Genomic DNA, 10,221 nt, shown 5'->3' with positions numbered 1-10,221 from the left:
CCCTTGAACTCTCTTTATCTACCCATGTAACAACATGTACATACCGTAGAGCGCTCTGTTACCTTCGAGTAATCTTGACGCTATGTAAAATTGCAAAATAACTAGTATGACCTAGCATGTGCTCGTGTGGCGTTTATCACGCACCCGCTGCAGTCACTCTTTCCTCTTCCTCAACTGCTGTCACATTGAGCATACAGGAAGTTGAACTTGTGAATGAGGACGTGACAGCGGCTTTTTTGAGACAAGATCCCACAACGTCGGGGCGCTCACCTCGAAGCAGACGATGTGACGGGAGGTGGAGCGGAGGGCGCGAGGGGACCCACGCAGAGGTCGGAGTGAGATAAACAAGGAACTGAGAGACAGAGAGGGCCTTCGGAGAGACACGGAGGCAGACATAAAAGAGCTCGGCCGAAAAGGCGGAGACCGGGCCAGAGTGAACTCAGAGGCCGCTGCAGTGCCAGCGATACACGAGAGGGGGTGAGCTCTCCGGAGAGAGCGAGTCAGCAAAGAGAGAGTGACTGAGAGAGTGAGGTGAAGAGGCTGAGCTCGAGAGGGAGCAGAGGAGAGGCTGGAGAGGTCGGCGGATGATGCTCATTGGCTGGTCATGGAAGAGGGACCGGTACGGCAAGGCCTGCTCCACCTGCAGCAGCAGCAGACCTTCGGGAAGGTAGGTGCTGCCCCTGGGTGCAGTGATGCGCTCCACCAAAGTGTGGGCGGGTGTGTGACGTGTCCTTGGGGGTCTGGAGTGAGCGTGTGCCAAGAAGAGGGTCTTTATGTTAGTATATATACAGTGCTTTAAATGGACCGGTACTGTCTGGTACGGAGTACCGGCACTTTTTAATTTTGCGAGGGAGCGTACCAGCACTTCTAAAGAGAAATGTAATACTTTTAATTGGAGAGTACCGGCAATTTTCAGTAATTTTTCCATTTTAAGCACTGTATATATAGAAGGTAAAACGTAAATGTAGTGGATTTAGAAAGAAGCGTGAAGAGAAGTATCCCAACGGAAAAAACTGCCGCCATTGCAGCCGGTGAACCAAGTTCGAGTCCCCGCGCCTGTTCATTATCTTGTGATTCTGGGCAAATCTCCTTATCCTGCTGTGTCAAAAATGCATTATCACCTTGTGAAATGTGCTACTCTGTACGGCGCTGTGATGCATTTGTTTTAAGTTCACGGTATATAAAAGCTGCAAAAAAAAAGGTCCGCTTAAGGCATCTATCTGAACCTGCAAATGTTCTTCATTCTCAGTCTGATCAAGTGACCACCTTCGAGCTGGCTAATAATAATACTTAATGTGAAATTTATTTCTGGTTCAGCCCTTGAAAACTATCCTTCTGATGACGCACGTAAAAACGTTTTTAAAACCAATCTTTTTAAAGTATGCAATTTCCCCAGGCAGTTTACCATTGAACTTCTGGCGAATATCATTTTTGTTGCTTTTCTGATTGCGGTTGCATGCTTTTTAAGTGCTGCTATCAGGAATCTTAATATGAATATGTGAAGACTTTTTTGTATTCTGTATGAGTTCCCGCATTGTGCTTGCCCTTTCTATTTCAAATGACTGTATGATGAATATGTATGAATGTATTGTATTGTATGATTAATAAACTTATCTTTCCCTAACCTTTTTGTGACACCGCGGAATGACTTCTGCAGCGTTACCCTTTTATTGGTGAGGGAGAGTTAATTGATTTCCATCGATTTGTATTTTTGTGGAGGAGAGCTGGGCATGGAAGTCAGTAAGGGTCGCCAGGGGTCGCTGATTGACCCCTAGCTCGCCCCTTGCTGCCCATGGCACTGCCTTTGTGACTCTTGACCTCAGAGGTGGCAACATAAGTGCCTGGAACACAGGAGCAGCTCACCCTAACGGACTTGTTTGGTGCTCCATTTTCCTAGTTTTGTGTTAACATTTGATTACACAAAGACTGAATATTGTTATTCACTATTAGTGTAGAAAATGGAGTATATTTAGCGGGAATATGACTCTATCTGACAGTTATGGTAAGTAAAACATGCTATTTAATGCATGCAGTATGCATGCTTGTAGGTGAGTATGTTTATCTGAGAGAGAGTGCATGGATGTGTGTGTATGTTTAATCATGTGTGTGCGTGTGATTTAAAGTAAAGGTCAAATGGTGTGTGATGTCACTTTCACTACCCCAGGCCTTTTGGTGAATTGACTCCCATGGAGCTGGGTGGCTTTCATCAGTGTTTAATTAGAGCCGGTGGTTGTGTGCTGATGGGGAGCATGATGTTTGTGGATGTCTGACGCTTGTGGATATCTTACACTTGTGGATATCTGACGCTTGTGGATGCCTGACGCTTGTGGATGGCTGACGTTTGTGGATGGCTGACGCTTGTGGATGCCTGAAGCTTGTGAATGCCTGATGCTTGTGCATGCCAGACCCTTTTTGGATGCCTGACCCTTGTGGAAGTCTGATGGGTGATGCTTGTGGATGCCTGATACGTGATGCTTGTGGATGCCTGATGCTTGTGGATGTCTGATGCTTGTGGATGTCTGATGCTTTTGGATGCCTGATGCTTGTGGATGTCTGATGCTTGTGGATGTCTTTTGCTTGTGGATGTCTGATGTTTGTGTTTTTCTGATGTTTGTGGATGTCCGATGCTTGTGGATGTCTGATGCTTGTGGATGTCTGTTGCTTGAGGAAAGAGAATTAGAAAGGAAGAACGATGCAGATAAAAGGAGAAACAAGGGCACATTTGTACATACAAGCACAGTCTGTAATTGTATAAAACTTACTTTTTACTGCATTGACTGATCATGACGACTTTAACATGTTGTACATTATAAACAGTTGTGTGATTTCAAGATTTATCTATAAAGGTATTTCTTAAAGGCCCCACCCCCTTACATCCGAATATTTACCAATTCTCATGGCAATGCATTTATTTAAAGTACTGATTTAAAAATGTGAGGCTTCATTTATTTGAAACGGTGTGGCACCAGTAGAAAGAAAGCCCCGGAATAACTGTGAGCGCTGGCAGGAGCGCTAACTGAGGCCACACACATAGTGAAGTGAAGGGGCTCGCAGCACTGCACACTTCCCTCGTACAGATTTCGTGATCACAAAACCTGCACATGCCAGTCACTGGGCGGCTGTTGCATGTGGCTGCAGGCGAGGGGAAGGCAGCGACAGTTGATCCAGTGAATTGCTGCGTCCTTTCATCCACTTGAATATGTAAATGTCGGTAGCGCCACTTGCAATCGCTCTGCAGGATATCACGACGTGTGTTTAAGAAAATGTATGCTGTTTGAGGTGATGGGAGGGTGTTAACAGTAAAAGTAATACTAAAATCTAAAAAGGAGGAGGCAGCAGGGGGAGAGGAGAGAGGAGACAGGAGGGGGCGATATCACAACCTGTGTTTTGGATAAGCTACTCTGGGTTTTTTTAGAGCAGAAAAAATATTTCAAAATTGTAGGTTTGCTATTATATTCCTGTTGAAATGCTATGTTCCAAAGATTAATGTAATCCATGTTTGTTTTTAACTGTTTTTAACCTCAACACAGAAAGCGCTTTTGTAACGTTGTTTCAACTCAAAATATAAAGCGCAAAGTCAGACTTCGTGGTAAATAGCGAAAACTTAGAAAAATGCACTTTTGTGCATTTTTCTAAGTTGGATGTTACACACACACATGTCCTTTGGACATGTGTGTGCGCAACATCAGTCTATATTGACATTTCAGGGGTGCTACAGGGTGTCCTTTGGACACCTCTGGCACCCTTGAAATCGCTTCCTTATTTATGATTAGCAATTTGCTAATTGCAAATAAGGAGGCGGTAGGAATCGCAATTTATTTTGCGATTTCTACATGAATCCCGATTTGCAAGTCCTTAATAGCGATTCCTTAATAATCGCTATTAAGGACTCGCAAATCGGAACATTGATGAATCTGGCCGTGTATGTCTGTGATGCCATGGTGAGTGTATGAAAGTGCTGGGGTTTTGAATGTGTTCTAACAGTGTAGGAAGAAGTATAAATAAACTAGATGGGATTTAATAATATGCAGCGTTGGATGGTGATAGCTGTTGGTGTATCAGAACTGTTGGATGTATTCAGACATGCTGTCTGGGTGCATTGTTGGGACATTGTGTGGTATGTGTTGGTATTGGGTTTTGTTTATAGGCTAGTGATCGCCGACTTTACGGCATATCTGAAGTAATAGTGCACTTGCGATGTTCTGTCCAACATGTTCTGTGGAAGTTTATTCGCCCTTCAGGACAACTGTGAAATGTAGTGGAAACAATGCAAGTTTAAATACCCGAATCCTCTATCTATCTATAGTTTGAATATCTAAGATGCTATGTTGCAGGCCCTTTAATAACATAAAAATACCAATAAAAATAACCTTAAATAAAAGGGAGAGGTGTGGTGGATCGGCCATGACGTCTGACTCCGGAGCACCGGGTTTACTGTTCGATCTCCTGCGCCGGAGGCAGACCAGCTCAGTTATATGTGACTCTGGGCAATAGTGCACTTAATCTACCTGATGGGCCGAGCGCTTTGAGGCCCTTTGCGGTGATTAGTTTGCGCTTTACAAATACCAGGTTACTTATTTATTCTTCTCCGAGTATTATAAATCTGTACCTCACAATAGACTTGCTGGTTCTGCATAGAAGGGTCCTGACATACTTTCGGTTAAACATGTTTCTTTAACTTTTAGGGGGTTAGCTTAGACCCTGTGACCCTGACCTGTTCATGTGATATGGGTGTTGCACAAGACACTTAACATATTACCCCTATTTGTCACAGGTGGCCGAGTTTACGAAATAAGTATATTCGCCCCCTTATTTTACCCTTACATTTTTAAAAATCTAAGCCAGCATTACTATATTTGCAGTTTTTAGAGAATTTTAATGTATGTTTTTATGTGTCTTTTTTTAACAGGTATGTATTATGCTAAATTATGAATTCAAATGTGATACTGTACCTTGTACTTTTATGATTTGCTTAGTCAAATCGAATGAAGTTAATTTGATTTAATGCAGTACATCCCTTGTCCTGGCATGAGAGCACAGTATTTAGATCAAGTAATGCTGTGATTGGCTGCAGCAGATCTTCTGATGGGCTCTGGTGATGCCTTCCCTTTGGGAGGAGGGCCGATGGGTACTGCGAATGGTAGAGGTGATGAGTGGGTAGATAAGGACTTTTGAGACGATTTAAGAGAAGGGAGGGGATTAGGAGACCACGGGAGGCTGATGAGGCCACAGGAGAAAAAAACATAACAATGGCAAAGGCAGGGAATAACATAGCAGCATGACCCTGATGAATGGGCAGGGCTCGAGTCGGGGTACCACGCGGGTGGACGGCGTCTCCCCACTTATTTTACCAGGGGGACGCCATCCCCCCTGCCAAACAGCTGGACTTCACTCTTTGGCCTCTCTGGTACAAGGAGCTCGGCACCTTTCGTGACGTCACTTCCTGTTGTGACGTCACTTCCGGTGACAGCGTCCCCCCACTTCTTTTTTCAGGACTTGTGCCCTGTGAATAGGAACATATTAAACTATGTGTGCATAGTAATAGAAGAGGCTGGAAGAGTGACTCTGTCTTAAATTCAATCTTAGAGCAATTTAGGATAAACCAGGATAAAGGAAATACCTGATTTAACTAACACGGTGTGGCAGTGTGGCGAGATAAAGTAATCCTTCATTAATTTGGGTTAAGTGAAATCTCATATCTTTTCATGAAATTGTATGAAAATTATGCAAAATTGCATGCAACTGCGCAAATGGTGCTCTACGTGGTGTGCTATACGTTGCGTGAAATTTTAACCGCATTTTAAAAGTCATGCAAGTTACTAGCAGGGTAGGCTTGAGCTGAAAATGTTTTTCTAAGCGAGTTACTGTCTGAACCAGTCTCCAATATGCAAAATGACATGAAAGAGCATGACTTGACGAATTTCACTAATTTCAAAAGCATAAGTAAAAGTTTGCACAGGCCTAGACTGGTGGCTAGGAGTAGGTGCATCATAATTCACACGGAATGTCTGGTTAACCTTGATATGGCCTGGCGCACTATCAGCGAGTTTACTGCAACATCAGATATAGACACCCTTAAATGTAGGGCGGCCAGGTGATGGTATGACTCTGTAGGATAGGCAGTTATATCCTCACAGAAGAGGCATGCACTCACAGAGCACTCACACAGGTAGTCATAGGACAGAATTACATTCATTCACAAGGCAGGTAGAAACTCACTAACAGGTTAGTGGTCACTCCGGGGGAACATCCTTTACAACGAAACCCTTACAACGCTGTACCATTACAACGCAGGTTTAACAACGAAAGTCATTACAACGACTTTCGCTGGAGGGCACTCTAGGATAGGGAATAGTGTGATTTACTATCCAACACCTTCCCTACTTTCCACGGGGACTGGAGTTGGAATAGTACATTAAACTATTCACTATCCAGCGCCCCCAACGCAAGTCGTTGTAAAGACTTGCGTTGTAAAACCTGCGTTGTAACAGTACGCGTGGTAATACCACGCGTTGTACCATCATACGTCCGTCTCTCCGTGCACTGCAGACTGTCACTCACTCACAGGAAAGCCTTATGGGCACTCCAAGACAGGCAGTCACTGAGTGAAAGAGCAGACAAACAGGTATTTACAGGATAGATAGATGGGCAAAAATAGAGCTTGTTTAGCATTCGTACACTGTTGGACAGGCCACATGAAGGGCCGCTCTCCCCCGGCCCGCCCAGGCCCGAGCCCGGTCACGCAAGTACCACACACCACCATTGCACGTCCTAAGTCCCCTCAGGGACCCCTGCCTTCGAACATGTCGACCTCGTGGGCCCGATCCACTGCTGGCCCGCGCGCCCATCCGGGACGCCATCTTGGACACTCCACCACGAGGCCGCCTGGCCCCCGATCGACCTCAACCCTGGGCCTAGCCAGGCCTCAGACATCCCGGCACCACCATCCACCCAGGAGGTGAGCGGGCTACTTGGCAAGTCAATGGGAGAAAGAGGTGTCGATGGCTCTCCCCCGCCAAGTGCCGCTCGGCCATCGCCTCCCCGGGCGCTGGCTCCACCCCCCTGCTGGGTGTCGGGACACCCTCATCCCGGACCTCCCGACCTCCAGGTGCGAGGGTCCGGACATCAAAGAACATCAGCCCTATAACTGGGGCAGCTCCAGAGCAGGAGGGCAGTTGTATCTTGGAGTCGAGAGACGCAAAGAAGAACTCATCCTTGACGGACTACTGGCGCTGCCGTAGCTCTGCCTTGTGCACCTTCATCTTGCCTGCTGGCGCTGCCGCAACCTTCGTAACCTTCCGATCCTTCATCGTCGTCGGGACCTGCTGGCGTGGCCGCGGACCGTTTGCAACCATCATCTCATCGGGACCTGCTGGCTCCGCCGCGGACCGTCGTTTCCTTCGTCCATCTCGGGACCTGCTGGCTCCGCCGCGGCCCGATCATCTAGAACGCCGAGCTCGAGGATTGAGAGCTATTTCCACCTTTTTGGTAACAAGACTGTCCCGCTACCCTTTTCCCAAACCAGAGACCAGAATCGAGGGGACCCCTGAGTCCAGACCTCCTTGTACCATTCCATCGTACTTAAAGAATTGCCTATAAAGTCTCGTTGAACTTTACCCTTGTGTGGTGTCCGTCTGTGGGGGGGAAGTTACTTGTCTGTACGATCGCTGGAGACGGCTCTCCCCGGAGACCTCTCCCCTTATCCTCGGCCGACCCTCCCGGTCCGTCTAACATTGGTGGCCAGCGGCGCGATCCGAATCACCGCATAATCGTACAGAGAGTAGCTCACCCCACGACGAAATCACGATGACGACTAAAGAAAGCGGAGCAACCGAGAAATTCCAGATGGAGAAATTGGACGAGTACAGCCATCGTGAACTAAAACAATTCTGCATCGAACTAGGTATCGCTACCACCGGACTAAGTACCAAAGACGATTTTAAGCATGCCCTAGAATCTTGGGCAGAAACCGGGGCTGCCGGAACCCCCGATCAAAGCATCGCAGCAAAAACCACCACGGCCCCTGAAGAGCGAAGAACGGGTCTCTCGCAAGACGAGATCCAGGAACGAGAAAAAACCCGACTACACGAGCTGGAAATGGCCCGGCTCAAAATGGACATTGAACTTAAGTTGGCCGAACAAAAAATCAACTTAGAGCACCTGCGGCTCCGAGAAGAAAGAGAGGAGAAACAGAGACAAAGGGAGCTCGAGGAAAAGAGACTGGCATATGAACACGAGCGAAAACTAGCTGAGATCGACCTACGCAAGCAGAATAAAGAAGTAGGGGTGTCCGAGCAACCCCACACCCCAGGGGCAACAGAGAAAAAAGTACACATCCCCAAGGATGTCGTTCGAGAATACTTCCGAGAGGACGACATCCAGCAATGGTTTAAGGCCTATGAAATCGCTATGACTGCACACCGGATCGATAGAAGCGATTGGGGAGCCGGTCTATGGGGGAGATTCCTCAATGAGGGCCGCGACGCCCTGCTACAGCTCCCGGACCACCAGATGACCTCCTATGACCATATGAAAGCTGCACTCCTCACTCGCTATGGCCTCACACCCGAGATGTACCGTCAGAGGTTCCGAGACTGCACCCGCATCCCGGGTACAACTTGGGTGGACTATGTAAACTACTTTAGCCGAGCCTTCGAGGGCTGGATCAAAGGAAGCAAGGTCACAACCTACGAACAACTGTTCAATCTTATGGTATGGGAGCACCTGTCGAACAATTGCTTCATTGAACTCCGCCAGTACCTCCTCGACAGCAAGTTAACGGATCCCCGGCAGCTCGCAGCCGAAGCTGACCGGTGGGAAATCACCAGAGTGGGCCGGAATGGGTCCTACGAACAGAACCGGAACAACAATGGTCAGCACCGTCCCCGAGGAGGAGGAGGGGGCCAAGGACGAGGAAGAGACAACGCCCCGGTCGCCCCCGCTACCAGCACCACCCCCCCGGCCAACCGGGGCAACACCCCGGCGCGACCGGGATACCGAGCCAATGTTACATGCCATCGATGCCAACGAGTCGGCCACTATGCAAACGACCCAAACTGCCCCCAGTACCAGAGCCCAAGACCCCGCCAAGTAGCCGCTGCTGCTCTGGGGGAGGAACAGATCTCAGAGGAACAAGAGGAATATGAACAGGAACATCAAGAATGGGAGCCAGCCGCCATGGCTCTAGCCTGCTTAGGGGGGAAAGACATGGTCCCGCGGGTCCCCCTACCCGCTAACACCCAGAAGTACAGCCAATGGGTGAGCATCAATGGACGCCGGGCCGAAGCCCTTCGTGACACCGGGGTCAGTGTAACAGCCGTCCGCTGTCACCTGGTGACCCCAGAACAGTATCTACCAAACATTCTCTGCCCTGTACGTTCCGCCGATAACTCGGAAAGTCTGTGCCGGATGGCCTGCGTCCCCTTCGAATGGGGAGGGGTCACCGGCATGTTAAAGGTAACGGTCCGAGACGATGCCCCCGTAGACTGCCTCCTGGGGAATGACCTTGAAAGCTCTCCGTGGGCAGCCGTAGAACGAAGAGAACACCTGGGGATGTTAGGCGTCCCGGACTGGGCGTGTGTCACCACCCGGTCCATGGCCGCCCGTGCCAACCCCCGCCCAGAGGAACCCGAATGGCCGGCGCCGCCGCCTCCGGTCGCCCCGGCCGAAACCACCGACCGTGACGTCCCCCCAGAACCAGCTCAACCTCCAGACCTCGCTAACCTCGACCAGTGGCCTCAAGAGGGGGGGCCCACGCAAGAACAATTTCGCCAAGAACAGAAGACCTGTCCCTCCCTCGAGGGACTCCGCCAGCAAGCGCTCGCCCAAAGCGCAGGGGATACCTCCGGAACACACTGGATCTACTGGGACAATGATCTGCTGTACAGTGAGCAAAGAATCGCGGAGCTGGGGGCCAGCCGAGTACTAGTGGTGCCCCTCCGTTTTAGAGACTTTCTGCTAAACCTGGCCCACGATGTCCCCCTGGCGGGACACCTGGGTCAAGATAAAACCTACAGTCGTCTGGTGACCCACTTCTTCTGGCCCAAAATGAGGAACGATGTACACCAGCATTGCCGATCTTGCCCCACGTGCCAAGCCAGTGGAAAGAGCGGCCGCAAACTAAAAGCCCCCCTGCAACCTTTTCCCGTGGTCACCACCCCGTTCGAGAGGGTCGGGATCGACATCGTGGGGCCCCTGGACCCGCGTACAAAACAAGGCCAT

At 49.1% G+C, this 10,221-nt stretch overlaps 1 protein-coding gene across 2 annotated transcripts in view; it reads left to right on the top strand.

Moving 5' to 3' along the window:
* Positions 1 to 238: 238 nt before the first annotated feature.
* DOK2 (docking protein 2) overlaps positions 239 to 10,221 on the top strand; it is a 127,882-nt gene continuing 117,899 nt past the window's right edge. The window contains exon 1 of one of the 2 annotated variants that reach the window (XM_086943663.1): positions 239 to 667. In XM_086943663.1, coding sequence (XP_086799789.1) covers positions 605 to 667 — 63 coding nt within the window. In that variant the 5' untranslated portion in view covers positions 239 to 604. The remainder of the gene's footprint in view (positions 668 to 10,221) is intronic. The other variant, XM_086943664.1, reaches the window with a different exon arrangement.

This window comes from Lissotriton vulgaris, chromosome 11, assembly GCF_964263255.1.
Source record: "Lissotriton vulgaris chromosome 11, aLisVul1.2, whole genome shotgun sequence".
Taxonomy (NCBI): Eukaryota; Metazoa; Chordata; class Amphibia; order Caudata; family Salamandridae; genus Lissotriton; species Lissotriton vulgaris.
The sequence above is the reverse complement of the archived record's forward strand: the minus strand, read 5'-3'. Positions and strand labels throughout refer to the sequence as shown.